This window comes from Rhineura floridana, chromosome 1 (assembly GCF_030035675.1).
Source record: "Rhineura floridana isolate rRhiFlo1 chromosome 1, rRhiFlo1.hap2, whole genome shotgun sequence".
NCBI lineage: Eukaryota > Metazoa > Chordata > Lepidosauria > Squamata > Rhineuridae > Rhineura > Rhineura floridana.
The window spans coordinates 258,539,465-258,557,752 of record NC_084480.1 but is presented as its reverse complement, the minus strand read 5'-3'; the positions used below and the strand labels follow the sequence as shown (position 1 = coordinate 258,557,752).

General features: G+C 40.0%; 1 protein-coding gene across 1 annotated transcript; it reads right to left on the bottom strand.

The window, feature by feature from the left end:
• Positions 1 to 13,873: 13,873 nt before the first annotated feature.
• On the bottom strand, positions 13,874 to 14,866 carry NPBWR1 (neuropeptides B and W receptor 1). Its single transcript, XM_061600921.1, has one exon. The coding sequence runs from the start codon at positions 14,864 to 14,866 to the stop codon at positions 13,874 to 13,876; it is 993 nt and encodes a 330-aa protein (XP_061456905.1).
• Between the last annotated feature and the right edge of the window lie 3,422 nt (positions 14,867 to 18,288).

Here is an 18,288-nt window from a genome sequence, read left to right as displayed (position 1 = left end):
CAATGGCAATTCTAATTAGATTTTACTGTTGAAACTGAGCCCATCACTAGTCTGTTGGTCTGTGTACTTGGGGAGGAAGAGAGGAAAGAAGGGAGGGTTGCAGCAGACTGTGAAGGGGGGAAGACAGAGCAGTCGGAAGTTGCTGGATAAACCACCAGAAACAAAATGAAGTTCATGGGAGAGTTAGTGGGAAGAGAAAGGGGATTAGCAGAAAGTGACAATTCACCTACCCACTAAAAATCATCAAAGCAAACTGTCTGCAAAGATGTATGGAGTGAAGTGGAGCCATATCATTCTACACTTTTTGTATTATCAACAGATTGAATTAGTACGGATTTACAGGGGGAAAACTGTGTGATAGCTTCTGTTTGCCAGAAAAGTCATGTGAACAATGCAAATTAAAAGGAGATGTGAGTAGCACCAAACACACAGTAAACCACCATGTAGATAAGCCCTGAGTTATATGGTTCAGAGCCAACACTGCCTTTAATACAAGCCCTCGGGTTTATAGATTAAGCACTTGGGGCTGTAGACTAAACTGCCCAGCAGCCGTGATATAGTATAATGTCAAGGAGTCCAAAAAGAAGATGGGATTCATACATTTATAGACTCATCCTCTTTTTGATTCCTTGATTTCACTGCTCTAGTGCCAGAAGATAAAAAATCAGCTGAAACACCTTTGGATGGGAGCCTCTTGAAGAACAAAAAATAGTTCTATGATCACAGAATTTGAAGGGGTGTACTAGTCTGAAATTCACTGTTGATTACTTTCTTCACACTTGCAGGACCTCCTCTGGTCCTGCAAGTTGGACCAAAGGTGAGAATGGGTTTCTTTCTGTGTGTTTGCATAGGGTCTGCCCACATACTGCCGTACATGTGTAGAAATCCCATTCACCCCATGTTCACCCTGTGTATGGAGCCCAATGTGAGAACAGAGCTGATATTCAGCTAACATAATATGGAGTCATACTAGGTCAAACCCACTGATTTAATATTAATTTCATATCATTTTCTTTAGTTTTTTAAATTGTGTAAATCTTTGCCAACTGTGCATCATTCTCCATCTCTGAAGATGCTTGAGGAGTATGGAGTCATCACCATGAAGCTAATGCTAACCTTGAGCTCTGTTGCAGCCTAATGCTTGTAAAATCCTCCTTCCATCTTCCAACTGGCCATGCAGGAATGTCTATTGAGTGAATCATCCTCAGTGTGCTAGGTCATGGTTTTCTTCCTGTCTTTGTGACTCTATGATAATGGGTAAAAAAATCATTTTGAATGTTAAATGGCTTACATTCAGGACAAGAGCCCTGAAGTTCTATCCTTTGACAAGTTTGGTCATATCTTGTTTCTTGAATCGTTCATGAGTCTTCTAAGTTTAGCTCTCTCACTTTTCTTTCTACATTTCTCTTAATGCCAGATGTGTCTTTAAATCTCAGCAAATGGCTAGCATGAAATTATTATCAGACCAGTGATCACCTCTTGGATTGGGCATCATTAGTAATTGGCTTTAAGTAAGCCTAGGTACTTCAACAACATCATCTGCAGAAATGCAATGAAATTACTTCTAAAGCTTTAGATGGTACCAAACTATGCTAACCAATAGTTTTCTTTGGTAGAAGGGCCAGCAAGGTCTGGTAAATGAGAATTCCTATCCTTCCCATAGAAATAAAAAAAATGAGAGGTAATGGAGAACTTCTTTTTTAAAAAAACAACTAGCTTTTAAGTTACAATTATCAAGAATCAAAGAATCAAATTACCAAGAAGAATCATACACACACCTCACTGCTAGTAGAGTAGGCATTTCTAATAACCACCTTCTGGGACTGATCTGATCAAAAGTAATAACAAGTCCAGAGCCTATCTGTCATATCCTTAACAGATCTTCCTTCCCTCCCTCCTTCCATCTCTTTGTGAAAATCTTGGCCTGCAATAAAACTCCAGGAGCCTCAGTGGTGGCCAGTGCCCATTTGGACTGGTACAGACCAATAGTAGGTGAAACCACAACTAATGGCATAAGAGCCAACTAATTCTAATTTTGTTCCCATTTTCTTCAAGGCCAATACTGAGACTGAGAAAGGAGATGGCAGGCAGTGGACTTGTTGTAAGCAGAAAGGTAGACAGATATGTGGTGGGGGAGTGGCTGAGGCAGACTGAGATTGGTGGGACACTGCCTCATTTGCCCAAATGGATCAACCTATTCCACTGCTGAAGCTTTCATCCTGTGCTTTTGTTGTGCAAGGACTAGGGATGTGGAAGAATGTGATTCAGTTCCTGTGATCAATTTGTTCTGTTCAGAAGTCTAAGTGTGCTTCTAAGCAGCAGGGTGTAAGCCTGACAGTTAAGCTGCAACCTTTAGATTTCCCTGAGACAGATGCCACTTAAAAGGGGAGAGAGTTAGCCCCCCTCCTTCGTATTAGCACACAGAAAATTTAGGCTTTGGGAACAGATAAGCTCAGTTAACCAAATTTCCTTTACTTATAAAACTTAAACATTACATAATAAAGAAAAAAGTTTAATCAACGTAAAATCAATATAAAAGCAGGTTAAGGCATTACATAACTTAAAGCAGAACAGATCTAAAGTCCTGATATAAAGAACAGATATAACACATTGGTGTAACCTGTGTGATGCAGAGCTGAGGTACCTTGCTTAATTACCTGGATCTTACAAGGCTATCTAGTTATGCAAGCGTATTGACCCTCTCCTAGGAGAAGACTGCCTTGGTTCTAAAATGCAAGAATATTTATACTAATTTTTCCTGTGAAGATCACAAATTTATGAAACATTCCTAGCTTAATTGCTGCTTACTGCAACTGTCAGAGAAAGATTAACTATTCTAAAATATAACAAGATGGTACATTCCTCAATATATCTGAATACATAAAAGAAATACAATACATTTCAGTTATAGAATAACATATTAAATCTCGTAGGGCTCAATGCAACCCATATTTGAAGGGAGTTGGATGAAGCAGGCCCCCCTGCAGAACTGGCAGGTTCTTGCTCTGCCGGGCTCTGCCAGGAGAAGCGCTTGCCCTGGCTCAGCCGCAGCGGAGCCAGGATCCTGCCAGCTTAGCCTGGGGTCTGCCAGGGAAGGCCAGCCAGGTGGAAGGGGTGCTGGCAGAAGCTGCTGTAAGGCCCCAAAAAGGGACATTCTGGGGCCGTGTTGGAGGAGGGGCCAAGGAGGGGATTTCTACAACATCCAATTCTCATTTGGAGTGCTCCTGCAGGTCCCAATCCAGGCCAAAGTTACACCGAGTAAAAGGTTGGTCTAAGAAAATAATTATAATGGAAGTCAATGGGGAGCACTGACTCACCGGTAGAGGTATTTGTGAAAGCCAGCTTTTTTCCATTCATGCACACAGCTCCTGGTTCAGCCAACATTTTTTAATTTTTTAATTGTGTTTTAAATTGTTTTTAAAAGATGTGTTTTAAATTTGTATATTTGTTTTTAATGTTTTTAGTTACTATAAACTGCCCAGAGAGCTTCGGCTATGGGGCTGTATATAAATACAATAAACAAACAAACAAACATACCACTGGCCCAGCAGCTCCCAAACAGCAAATGGATGCTGCAGAGCTTCCTGCTGGCTCTTCCTTCTCCAACACCCCTTCTGCTGGCTTCCCTTGAGTTGGATTGCTCTGTTAGACATGGGAAGATATCTGGTATGCATCTGAACATGCCAAGAAAGTTCAGGAATGTTTTCCAATGTTTTTACAAACAATTGTCCAACTGAGTGGAACCGCTTAACAATTTACGCTATAGGTAATTCATGGCCTATATCAGTGTGATTTAATTGCTTATAACTAATGGTAGCCACTCTGAGATTTTATGTCTTCGGGATAAGCTTAGAATTTATGGTATTATGGCTAGAGATGTTTTAGTGTGGCACCCCTAGCAGGGGTCATGATGGCGTTACTGCTTACCAAGTACCTGAAATTTCTTTATTTTTAATGGAATGTCATAGAAAAAGTATTGCTAGATTTGTATTTTTAAAAACCCTCAATTATGTCACTGAGTGTCAGATGCTCAGTGATATTAATTCAGAATTTTTAGGTTGTTCAGATATTTCCTTTAGATCAGTGGTTCTCAAACTTTCCCCCCCATGAACCACTGAAAATTGCCAGATTGTCTTGGTGGACCACTTAATGATTTTTCTGCCTCTTTTAGCCATTTTAATGAGCTGTGCTAGATGCTGTATGATTTTTAATTGTATTTTTATTGCTTCTTTTATTTCTTATATTGTATTTTATTCTGTTACAATTTGCAGTCCATAGAACTGAATTTGTAGTACCATAAACTACAATATTAGAAATATTAGAAATAAAAGAAACAGTACAAATACAAATAAAATCAATGTGAATATTTAATACAGACATGCCCTGGACCACTTGAATGATGCTCATGGACCACGGACCACAGTTTGGGAACCCTTTCTTTAGAACATTTTTGTGCAGCTGCTGCTATTTCAGATTAAATTATTTTTGAATATATATGGGACGTAGTTTACACTCCACTGCCATCTGGTGTTGTCATTCAGGATATGAAATATACTGAACGTTCTGTGGCCATGTATGTTACTCAATTCCAAGATGGAGATTTCAGACTGAATTAGTCTTTGCTAGGTGCTGCAGCTGTCAGGTCACACCAAATGATTCTGGCATAAAAAAACCAAATGTAATGTAGAAAGTAGCTCTTACTGAGCATCAGTTCCAAATCCTATAACCTAGATCCTTTGGTGACAAGTCACCAGTTTATTGTACCACTACTGCTGCATAAACTTACAAAACACTAAACAGCATGCAAATACAGTAGAGCCCACCCTACACATGGGCCTCTTGACACCATCACATTGCATCAATCACAGGAGGTTAATGCATTTGCACGGCACAGCCTATAATGCAAAATGTACTTCAGTTATCTTGTGATAAATGTGCTTGGCTTAATTCAGTGTAAAAGTGATTACGTGAATCAATTTTCAGTGTCTTAGCTATTGATGCCCTAAACCAGTCTGAGGGCCACATTTCCTTCTGGAGAATCTTTTCAGTGGCACATACCAGTGGTGGGTGGGGCCTGAGGCAAAAGTGGGTGGAGCCACACATATAAATATCACCTTTGCGTAGAGTAATCTATGTTCCTGGTTTTTTAAAATTGTCCTTTTTTCTTGGGCTTTTGTTATATTTTGTGATATATGGGAGCCTACTCAGGCGGATGAGATCAGAATGTGATCTGGGCAGATCAGAATGTTGCATGTTTCAGTGGCAGAAAGCATGTTCTGGATCTTAAAATGATTTGAGATTTCAGATGTTCTGTGGCAGTAATTTAGTGGAAAGCTGGATTAAAAATCCAACACCACCAATTATTTCTGGAGCAGAGCACAGTAATTCTCCCATCTCTACAGTATATCCATATTCCTTTTTGTTAGTTTTCTGTCTTCCAGATAAACATTGGCCAGCCTCCAAGCTTCTCTTTCAAAACTCTTCTCTCTACCATTAACTCTCTTCACACCCTGACATCTAAACTCTGAAGGAAGAGATCAAGGATTCACTATCTTCTAACCAAAAAACAATATGAAGAAATACAAAAAAGTCTTCTAAAAAAATACATTATTTGAAAAGGCTGTCTTGTAGCACCCCCTAGTGGCATATATAGCTTTCCAGATTTCCAAGCCTTGTTTCAGGCAAAACCACTGCTTGAACGGTTCATTTAAAAAAGGAATTAGTTCCAGTTCAAGTTCTCCTACTCCAAAAATGAACAATCCATTCTAATTCAATTTGCAGTTCAGTTCACAATTTATACATGGGGTCTGCAGCATTTGTTTTTCCACCTTCAGAATTTTACAAGCTGCTCTGCTAAAGTATAAAATATACTTAAGACTAAGAAAACATAAACACACACACACAGCACAATGTGAACAATTGTTTAATTTCCCCCCCAACAATTATGAGCCTGTATCCAAAGCTAGTTCTACTAAGAGTAGACCCACTGAAAGTAATGAACATTACTAATTTAGGTCTATTAATTTCAGTGGATCTAGTCTGAGTAAAACTCAGTTGTATGATCTTTAAACTTAAAGAGCAGCATTACTCTTCAGATATGTAAACATGGTACGTGCAATGGCAATTAAACCCCTATATATAAATTAATGAATTAAAATTAAAATTAAATTGAATTAAAAATCACCCAGAGTTCCAAGGCAAAAGGAATTGAATTCACATTCAGTTCTCCCAGTAATTATAGGAAGTACTTTCAGACGTAATTTAGATTTTTAAAAAAATGTTTAATTGAGATTTCATTAAGAAGAAAGGAGGGAAAGGAAAAACCTTTTAAAACTTTTAAACATCTGTACATCCATTTAGTTTACACATATAGATCAATATATGCCATTCAAATGTCCAAATATGTATCCAGACAAAGATGATGTTTACAGAAGGTACACTCAAATGTAGAAAGGGCATTTAGGTATTCAAACCATTGCATAATAACTGGAGGGTACAGATATTCAAAATTTCAGAGATTTTTGCATTAATCCAGTGAACTCTTTAATGTGAATTAGTTCATTCCAAGCACTGGGCATAACACTAACTGACTACCAAACCATAGCTGGACAACTGAGAGCACTCTGTGGGCTTCTCCCTTATTTTCCTCTTCCTTCCAAGGTTGGCATTAATGATGGCATAGCATTAAGATTTATACCTCATAACCATTTCCAGTGATAACTATTTTAATTTATTTTATTTAACAAAATGAATATACCACTTGTTTGTAGAAACCTCTAAGTGGTTTACAAAAAATAATTAAAATTATCAATAAAAACAGTTAAAATGATTAAGAACAATTAAAACAATTAAAACAGCAATAGACTAAAAAGAAATTAAGACATCACAATATTTATGTGCCTGGATAGGCTTGCCTAAACAAAAATGTTTTAGGCAGGTGCCAAAAAGTGCAGTGAAGGAGCCTGCCTGATAGGCAGGGAGTTCCGAAGCATAGGTGCTCCCATACGAAAAGAATGATCAGCTTTCAAAGCAAGAAATGGTAGCTCTGCTAGTCCAAGCTTGACACTGACCACACTGTTGTTGATGCTAACCTGGGAAAGGAGGGGGAAAGGATCATTCAAGGCCAAGGAGGTGAGGATGCCCAGTTATCAAAATAACATACATTCACATTTCTACTGCATTGATACTGATGTCATCTCCCTCCACCCCTTCTCCTGGCTACTTTCTGCTAGACTCTGAGCTCTGTTTTAAGGGCTAAATTATATGTTATTTGTGTATTTTTTTAAAGGGACTGATTAACTACTGGCTACTTTTATTTTGAAGGTAGTTCAGCTGTGAAGGCCCAGTTTGGAACATCCTCCTAAAGTGGATTGAGGTACCAGATATTTCCTGCTGAAAATCCCTCTCCCCCCTTGGGCTGCTATATGCCCCTGAAGGTACTGTTAATTGCAAACAGCACCTATGACCACAAATAGCAGGCAAGTAGAGGTGACTTTCAGCAGGAAACTGGTTCTGGGAGCATGTTTTGAATTGGGCCCCTATGGCTGCTTTCTTCAAAGTAAAAGTGGCAAGTTTAAGTACACTAGTTTTTCTTCTTTGTGAATAATATTATGCATACTTTGGCCCTAGGAGTTTGTCCCAAAAGTGATGCTGATATTTTTTTAAAAGGCCCTATCTGCACTATATGTATAAAGGTTATACCAGTTTAAACAATCATGGCTTTCCCAAAGAATCCTGGGAAGTGTAGTTTGTTAAGGATGCTCAGAGTTGTTAGGAGGCCTCTATTCTCCTCATAGAGCTACAGTTTTTAGAGAGGTTTAATAGTCAATTCCTTTTCCCAGGGAACTTTGGGAATCATAGCTCTCTGAAGTGTATAGTTGTTGTTATGTGCCTTCAAGTCGATTACGACTTACGGCTACCCTATGAATCAGCGATCTCCAAGAGCATCTGTCATGAACCACCCCGTTCATCTTGTAAGTTCAGGTCTGTGGCTTCCTTTATGGAATCAATCCATCTCTTGTTTGGCCTTCCTCTTTTTCTACTCCCTTCTGTTTTTCCCAGCATTATTGTCTTCTCTAGTGAATCATGTCTTCTCATGATGTGTCCAAAGAATGATGACCTCAGTTTCAAAGTTTTAGTTTCTAGTGATAGTTCTAGTTTGAAGTGTATAGGGGTCTCCTAACAACTCTCAGCACCCTGAACAAATTACAGCCCCCAGGATTCTTTGGGGAAAATTATGACTGTTTAAAGTGACATAATACTGCTTTAAATATATAACGCAGAGGGGGTCTTCAGGTTCATTCCCTGGCATTGCAAGTCAAAAGGATCCACTAGCAGATGATTAAAGACCTGCAGCCAATCAGAGTAAACTCTGCTATGGGCGGTTTAAAAATGAAATTAAATAAATAAATAAATAAATAAATAAATAAATAAATAATAAATAAATAAATAAATAAATAAACTAGATGGAAAAGTAGCCTGGTACAAGATAGCTTTCTATGCCTATCTTGGCTGTTTTATACTTATAGAGATACGCAGTTGCCTTCTAGTTTAAAGAAATCCAGAAGTACTTGAGATGCATTGAAGGTTTAAGTATAAGTAGAGATATGGAAGCCTGAATTCCATGATGTTTGGGTCCAGTCTGACTCATGGAACTCTGTACTAACTCTTCTGCTGCATTATTTGATCATTCTTTCCATGCATATGTGTTCTTGGAAATGCCAAAGCAAGGTATACAGAAAGGGGTACACATGTAGGACACCTATACACAGGAGTTAATGTATTTCCACAACATCTAATGTTTAGAATTCAAGAATGCTTTGCTAATTCATTCTGAATCATTAAAAAAACCTGGAGAGTGAAGACGTCTTATGTTCTTAAGTCCTTGTGTTGCCAGTGCCACTGGCCACAGCTATTTGTTTAGTCAAAATCTCTTTCTAGTAATGGGAACAGAATCTTATTTCTGTCTTTCTAAGGACAACTTCTCTCTCTCTTTCAGGAAGCAAGACCATTTGAGAATTTGATCTTATTAAAACTTGTGTTTCACTCTGTACATTTTACACAACTGTCACTGTATTTTAGTTATTCTGCATATCCCCAGGGCAGAGAACCTGTGGCCCTCCGGATGTTGGTGTTATACTTAGCCCTGACCTGTTATTACACATGGAGTCCTCAGAGGATGAACCAGACAGTCCACAGGTTGAGCACTTTGAAGAGCAGGTAAGGTCCCTTGGAATCATTGCTGAGAATCTTCTTGAGGGGACCTCTGTGGAGAGACCTGCTGAAAAACCCTTGGAGCTGTCAGAGGAGGGGGTAGAGCCACCCCACAGTCCTCAATAATGCTGGTGCCAAAAGGTCCGTGTCTGGGCCAACAAGCAACATAGCATGCATCTCTGGTCCCAGAATCACCCCATGGTTTGTGGGTAAGGAAATCCCTGTAAGACCTTCACTACCAGCAGCTGTGGTTAGGGTACAATTTAGAAGGCCAGAGTATATAATGTCTTCTTCTTGAGCCTTCCTATTGCTGGAAACAACGTAGGTTTCTGAGTCTAGGCTCTGTTTTGTTTGCTGTGTTGTAACTTGCTTGAACTACCTATGACATTGTCTTTGAACTGCTACCTGATCTTGCCTCTGAATCATGTTTTTGACCTAGTCTGATTCTCCCTGCTTCCTCTTGTTTTATTTGGACTGCACTGCATCTTCAACCCTGCTCTCGTTGTATTGCTAAAAAGCTTATATCTCCTAGGACTGTGGTCAGAGCCCTTGACGGCACCCACAGAAGTGTGACAGTTGTCAGACTTTGTCTCCATTGTCTCTGACCATTGGTTTTGCTGGGTGGAGCTGAGGAGCGGTGGAGGCCAACGGTTAACTACCCCTTGCCTATTTGTTCAGTAAAGGTTTGAACTGAATTTTGTGTCTAGTCCTCTCTTGGGCTTTGCAAAGTGCATTGTTTGAGTGAGAAGAAGGTACATCTTACCACTGAAGACTTTGAGCTTGACCATTGTTATTGTTTCAGCCATAGTAGCATCATGGTCTGGTAATTGGGTAGCACTGTCGGAGCCACAGCGCCTATGGATACCACAACTGTTGTACTGCCCTATACGTTGAAAGATATATGGCCCAATTCAGATGATAGTTTGTTGTTTCATGCACCCTCCCATCCCTTCTCACCCTCCTTTGTAAGCGAGTGGAGAAATTTTAATGCTTCTTCAGATGGTTTGTAACAAACAGCACTTTTATCTAAATACAGGAAACTGAGTCTCCCCCCCCCCTTTGTACTTGGTTAACCAGCCAGGATTGCAGGCTGAAATGAACCATGGTTTGATATGCTGGCTTGTTAACTAACCACAGTTAGTTGAGAGGAGGAAGTATGTGACTCTGAAATTCAAACTCATTCCTGTGAGTGACAGAGGTCATATCTGAACCCTGCCACTCTTTTCATCTTTCTTTAACTTTCTTCTTGATGAAAATTCCAGAATAGGGAATTATTATTCCCATGGGAAACCCACAAACAGGAGATGAGTGCAATAGCATATGACCTCTAATACTGAAAGTAAAAAAAATATAACCATCATGAAGAGTAGCCACTGAATCTGTCTAACTCCTCAAAAGCTGTCCAAGTTGGAGCTCACCACACCCCATGGTAGTGAATTCCATATTTGAACTACGCATTTGTAAATAAGTGCTTCCTTTTGTCACTCCTAAATCTCCTGCCCTTCAGCTTTATTGGATAACCCTGGGTTCTAGTATTATGAAAGAGGGAGAAAAACGTTCACATAGTGCATGATTTTATGTCCCCACTTACCTTCTTCTTTGTTTATATTTGGCAAAACAATAATAATCTCTCATATGGAACATGATTTTGTATGCTCTATGAAATGTTAATATTTATAGGATTTTCTATGGCAACTGTTCCCAAACTGTTTTCCCCCATGGGCTACATAAGAATTGTGGAGGTTCCTGGGTGACTCCTTGATTTTTCTGCCTGTGGTAGCAATTGTAATGCGCTGTGCTATCTGCTGTATGATTTAATTGTATTTTTATTACTACTTTTATTTCTTTTATTGTATTATATTTTATTCCATAGAATTTGCATTGTATTACAATAATACAATACAAAATAAAAGAAGCAATAAGAATACAATTAAAATCAATGTGCATACTTAATGCAGACATGCCATGGACCACCTGAATGAAGCTCACGGACCACTAGTGGTCTGCAGACCACAGTTTGGGAAGCCCTGTTCCATGGTATAAAGCATTTGTTTTTAAATGTAAGTCACTTGGAGACCTTTTAGGTAACAACCAACTAGTAAGTTTTAACAATAGCAACAACAAAATACTGTAAAGTACAATTTTCAATACTTACACCAGTTATACTTGTCAAGCCATAATGTTCATCCCAATAATCTATAATGCATGCCAATTTTTCAGTCGTTGTACATTTTCTGATTCCTGCTGCACCTTTTATGTATCACTTCAGTTAATTTGCCCATCTCTGCTAGATCTAAACACTTCAATAGCCACTCTCTTACAGTTGGGTGGTGTTTCCATCTGAGCGTGTGCGCACACACACACTATTAGTGATTTCATTACCTTTGGGATACATTCCTCTATCCAAGCAAATAGGAACTTTTATACTGTTAAACTTTTGTAAAGTTTATATTTTCATGTATTTAACATTGTATATACTATATATAATTTATTTTTATATATATCTTTTCCCCTCAAATTGGTAAGTATGTTATCGTTATATAAGCAATAAAAATAAAAGGGTGCTGTGTGGGTAGTCTGGTTAGGGTACAATCCTCCTGGTAGTTATGCTGGCCTGAGGGGATTTAGGATGTGGTGTAGCTGTGGAGGAGGAGGGAGTGTGTCAGGGCAGCTGGGCCATGCGGGCGGGAAATCCCCACCTGGGCACAGCTGTGGCACTTCTGTGGAACTCCACCATCACCTGGAAGCAGCTGAGGCTTGGCTGGCACAGCTGAGGCCAGCACAAGGCCTGAACAAAGGCACTCTGTGAATGTGTCATGCAGAAACAAGGGAGGGGAGACTTACACTGCATCCTGGCCCCATTCTTCCCTGGGGCCTGCAGCCCCCAGTCCTGGCACATGGTACAATGGGGGAAAGGGTGGCAGAAGGAAACATGCATTTCATTTCCTTCTGCTGAGCTCTGCCATCGCAACCAGCCTGCTTCCTTCCCAGCCTCCCTTCCTTTCTGATAGGAGATGGGATGTGGCAGGACCTTCCACCAGCTCTTCTTCCATCAGCCTCCTCCTGGCTGGATTGCTTTGCCACTCCTGCAGAATCCCTCTGGTCTGGATGCATGGTCCTATTTTAGATCGGGACCATATGTAGATTGCAGAATAGGGGCCAGTTTTGTCAGTATTAAAGTACTGGATATTTGTGGGGAGGAGATGATAGGAATAGATATCATCTCTCCTCTTACTGGTGATATATTTATTTTCTGATCGAAGCTGACCACACCAACAAAATGTTTAGGGATGCTTATGCACAATAGCACACCCATAACCCACTACTACATGTGAGAAGCTATAGATTCAGATCTTGAAGTAGTGCTAAACTGTATCACCCAAATGTAGGAATTCAGATTATCCTAGGATCATGATGCATTCATTGGAACCCCCTGCTTGAAACAAGACATCTAAACCTGGAATACTCCTACCAGATGGTCATCAAATATTTTCTTGAAGAGTTTCTAAAGTTTATAGAGATAAGGAGTACCTCTTCTGGTTTTTAGAGTTGTGTATTTGGACTGAAATTTTCCCTTCCTACTGAAGGTGGCTCTCAACACACATTGCTAGATACAAGCAATTTGTTTTACCATCTTCATTTGACACTTGAATGAATATTTAACTCTTAACATGAAAAACACCTATTTTTTCTAAATCTGTTGTTATTTACCTTATATTATTCACAGCAGTTTGAGACTGTTTATGTCCTTATTTACAGCATCTAAAAAGGATTGGGATTTTTTTAAAAAAATGTGACAAAGGTTAAGGTAGGACATTTTATACTAGAGGACACTTTCTGTTAAGAAAGTATGCACGCAGATTTGCACAGCAGTTTAAAAAATGCTTACAGTATTTTTCTAGAATAATAAATAACTATAGGATGTGTCCAGACTTGTAATATACCATGAGACTGAATATGGCAAAGGTGAAGAATTAGAAGAATTAATGAACTAGGCCATCTCCACTGGGAAATCCCCCTCCCAGTTAAGAGAGTGGAAGCTACTGAAGAACACATTACCTTGCAACAAAAAGCCTTACCTTCTGAAATAGACAATTAATTTGTACAAAATGTAGGAAGGTAATACACCAAGATAAATGTAATGCAGGTATAAAACTAGCAGGATTTAGATTTGTTAAGCAAAGGCACTCTGCACATCTTTATTTGGCTTGAAAAAACTCCATATATCTCAACAAGCAACTTTCTTTTTCAGTTAATACTGTTCTGTATATTGGATCCACTGTATATCAATTCTGCTTTTTATTTTTACATTCCAAGGAACTCTGTTGCATTCCATACCCAAAGGAGGAAAATCCACAATGAATAGATGTAGTGCAAAGAAAAGAAAAGAAAAGAAAAGAAAAGAAAAGAAAAGAAAAGAAAAGAAAAGAAAAGAATGCCCTAGCAGATGTAGAATGGGGATGCAGCAAGTTTATCTGTTTAGTCAGGAATGTTGTGATGGTACTTGAATAACAGGGTGAGCCAATTCCTGATTTTTGAGTTTTACAACATTTTAGGCCTGGTATATGTTCAGCTCCATTCCCTTCCAATAATGCTTCACAGCGCTCCTTCAAAATGCATTAAGCTTATCTTAGAGGGGCTATAAACAGAGACTGGAATCTTATGAGGAAGTTCCACATTCAACCAACTTTCGGAAACTCTTCCGGAAAGTATCATCTAAAAAGGCATACAGGAATGGGTTGAGGCAACTGTTAGCATAACTCAGTGTGGTGATGAAATAGGAGATTCCAATGATCAGAGGGGTCGGTGGGATGTCTGTGGTGAGGGCTACCACAGTGCTCAGGTGATAGGGGGTCCAGCAGAACAGGCAAACTCCCAAGATGATCAGCACCATTACTGTCACCTTCTTTTTTGCTTTGTCCAAGGCTTTAGCATTGCTGTGGAGCCGCATACGCCTTAGCTTGAAGAGCATGGTGCTGTACAGGATGCAGATAGTGGACACTGGAATGGCAAAACCCAAGATCAGGGTGTAAAGACGGCTCACTTTCCACCAGAAGCTTTCCGGATTGGGAAAAACAAAGACACACTGGGATCGTCCCTCTTCAGTATGTATCTTGGCGAAGATACTAAATGGCAAGATGATTATTGTGACAAAAATCCAGACACACAGACTCACTGTCTTGGCAGCCCTGTAGGTGCGATAGGACATTTTCTTTGATTTGATGGTGGCAACCACCACCAGGTATCGATCAATGCTCATGACAGTGAGAAAATAAATGCTTGAAAAAGTGTTATATTGATCTATGGAGATTATCAGTTTGCACATGAATTCACCAAAGGGCCACTGAAGCAGCAGGTAGTCTGCTATGTTGATAGGGAGTACCAAAGTAAAGAGCTCATCAGCAATAGCCAAATTTAGAATGAAAATGTTGGTGACAGTCTTCATTTTGGGTGCTTTGAGGATAACATAAATGACCGCAGAGTTTCCTGTGAGTCCGACAGCACAGATCACGGAATAGATGATGGGCACAGCAATGTAGAAGTTAGGAATAGGTTGTGGAGCTGTTATGTTGTGCCAGTGTTGTTCTGTTCTATAGCAATCCACATCAGTACAGGAAGCATTGAGTTCAGGCTGGGAGGAAAAATTATCCATTGTCCACATTGACAAAGATCAGTTTCCTCTGATACACCGTTTAGTTTAGATGAGCCTGCTAGCTGAGGACCTTTTAAAAAAACTTATAGGTGAGATCAGTTCATTTGAAATGCATTGCATCAGAGATTTCCTTTCTTGAAGGTGCTTGTTATAAGCTAATTTTTGTTCAAGTTGCCTTTCCTGGCACTTTCTTTTTGATTTACTGAAACCAGCCCTTGCATTATGCTTCCTGTTTATGTTTCTACTTTCTTCCTAGTGTACAGATATCCTAAGGAAAATAAAATTTTAATACACATAATTAGGTTTCGGCACGTCTCTGGCTATTTTAAATGCAACTCAACATTGTCTTGAAATGACATTAAATGTTTATATATAATTATGCACCACATTGCCTTTCTTGTCATAGTTTTCATTCATTCTCTTTCTATGCATTGCCCAGGATGGACATGCTACACAAATTCTTGTTTGGGGGAAAATAATACATTTAAAAAGCATGCCTCTGTGACTGGAAAATCCTAAGTGAGACTCTTCCCATCTATACACACAGATTACATCTCCGTCTTGCTCTTTCACCCACAAACATTCATTTCCAAAGCATTCACACACTGTTTATCACACTCATTATAGCCTGCATTATTAGTTAATCTTTAGGATCCTTCCTCCTCCCTTACCTTCTAAGCAAGGCTCTGTCCTGCTTTTGCACATCCTTTTGCAGTCACTGTGCTCTGGAGGCTCCACAGCAAGCTGAGAATCCTGACTGAAGTGCTGTGATGCTGAAATGCTGGACAGCTCCCCAGCAGCTGCATCTCTGAACAGTTCCTGCAGACTTCAGATTTGGCTAGCTCCTTCTGAATCCCATTCTCTTGGCTGGGAAATGGAGGGCAGGTACTGCCTCAACATGCAAGCCCTACAATTTCAGCTCGCAGGTCAATCAACACAGCGACTGCTTTATATTCTCCTTCTTATTCGAGATCTGTTTCCTCTGAAGTTGCAGACACCTTCATGTGACAGGGGCTATTAGAGGTTCCATCTCTGCATCCTATATTTAATTACAAAGTGAGGTCAGTTTGCTTAATGCAATAGTTCATCTTTAGAAAATATACAATTTTTCCTATTATTAACTGACTGTCAATCAGTTTTATTAGATGACTCAGAGTTTATTTTATATGAGAGAGAACAAGAGGATTATTTGTATCTATTTTCTCCACACAATTCATATGTTTTATAAATTGCTATCATGTCTCTTCCTCTAAATTAACCAACTTCCTCAGAGAGAAAATATTTTGATTCAGTGGCAATTTGCACTGAACTGTCCTATGCCCTTTTAGCCCGTACCATGGCAGAAATTTCATTTGCACCTCCATCATCTTTTGTAAGGAGTTCAGCCATGTGTTACTTATCCTAAAATCACTTTTTGCAAGCTTCTGGAGTGCAATCACTAGCCAAGGAAGCAGCTGTGCAAGAAGACCAGCTAATCCTATTCTGCCCAAGTTGTACCTCTCCTGTCTCTAGAGCTGATGAACAGGAGGTGGGATGCCACTTAAGCTGTGTTGGCATCCCAGCTCATGCCTCATCCTCATCTAAAAAGAGTGCCTGCATCCTGGCCCTGTTATACAGAGAGGGGGAAATGAGAGGGAGTGAGCCACGTTGCTGTTGCTTCACCAATGTGTAGACCGGACTGAGTTCTTGCACAATATGGGCTTTTGGTTTCTCTCACGGTGTCAGTGGGATGCAGCAGCTTACAAAACTTTGTATCAACAATACTAAAACAACTTAGCTGGGAGGAGAGCTGTAGCTCAGTGGCATAGGATCTGCTTTGTACACAGAGTCTGTCCCAGGTTCATTCCCCAGCATCTCCAAGTAGGGCTGGGAATGTCCCCTGTCTGAAACCCTGGAGAACTGCTGCCTGCCAGCATGGACAGTACTGACTTTGATAGACCAATGGTCTGATTCAGTATAAGGCAGATTACTAACATAATGATGCTATCTATGGTATTTAAAATAGCATTGTAAAGCTGGATGGTGATTTGTGGGTGCCCCAGTTGGAGCCATATCTGCTGTAAACTTATTTAAACAATGGGTTGCATTCAGCGTTGCGCTAAGAAAATCATTCTGTCAGTGCAAGCATTTCTGCTTGCCCAACAGAGCAATCTCCATTCTCCCCCCCCCCCACTGTTCTGCGGGTTCTCTCAGCCCTCTGAAGCAGATCTGGGGGGCATGCAGAGGAAAGAGAGTCGAGTAAAGCTCCATTGTGCTAGCAGGAATCCTTATGCTGGCTTCCACAAGTGCAATAATTTAGTTGAATGAACTAAATTATGTGTGGGTGATTATGACAATACTCTGATGGCTGATGCTTTTCCATAGCAAGCCCTCTTTGCCAGAGCTGGTCCTGCCATTAGACAGAGTGAGATGGTTGACTCAGGGAACTGAGTTTAAGTGTCATGACAGGCACCAAATTGTAGGATATTTAACATATCTTTACTGGGGAAAGGTGCATACAAAACTTTCTGCTTCAGATGCCAAAAATAACTTGGCCAGCCTTGGGTACAATCTACCTTGTTTTTTGGGTGTGGGTGTGTGCCATTTGCAGCTTTGTCTCAGGCAATGAAACTTCTTCAGTGAGCACTGCTTCTTGCTTACTCTGATATTCAGTCCACCCCACCCCCTGTTTTATTCACCCACATGTATGTATACTGTATATTTCCCTTTGAAGGAAAATTTGAAGGGTAGCATTTTAAGTCTGCTGTAATCAATCAACATTGTATCACAGACTTCAAAATAGTTAGGAATACTGATGTTGATGCCTTCAACCGCCTACACAAAGCCATTAAACAACTGGTCTGTGATGTGCATTGCTATTATTCTTGTCTCCTCCTTTTGAGGAAGCTCAGAATGGCTTATCTAAGGGTTCTCAATACTCTCTTACTGAGCTACTGATCAGATGGAATAGGATTAGATATTCATAAGGATGTAAGAACCTTGATGAATCAGACCCATCTAGTCAAATATCCTGTTCTTACAACCAGAAGCTTATGGGAAGCTCTTCCTATAGAGTTTGCATCCCATTGGTTCTCTCCATTCCATGAGGTTCCCATTATGTCAGGGGTGGAGAACCTTTTTGGCTCCATGGGCCAGATCCTTATCAGGATCTGCCCTGTGGACCAAATTTGACAGGCTGGTGGGGCTAACCATTTACCAATCACATGGCAACATTATGCCATCACATAATTGGCAGGCAGGCAGAGAGGCCCACTGTCAAAGTTCCTTTTGCTTCCTTTAAGTTGCTTAATTACATAAGCCTTTGTCAAGTCTCCCTGCGCTTCCCTTTGTGTTTTCCATGACTGGGGATTTAAAGGGGAACTCTCTCCCCTTCCCCTTTAACCTCCCAATTGCAGAGACTTTAAGGCAGCTCCCATTCTCCT

Excerpts from the sequence above, each read along its gene's own strand:
- NPBWR1 (XM_061600921.1), bottom strand. The coding sequence starts at position 14,866 with ATGGATAATTTTTCCTCCCAGCCTGAACTCAATGCTTCCTGTACTGAT.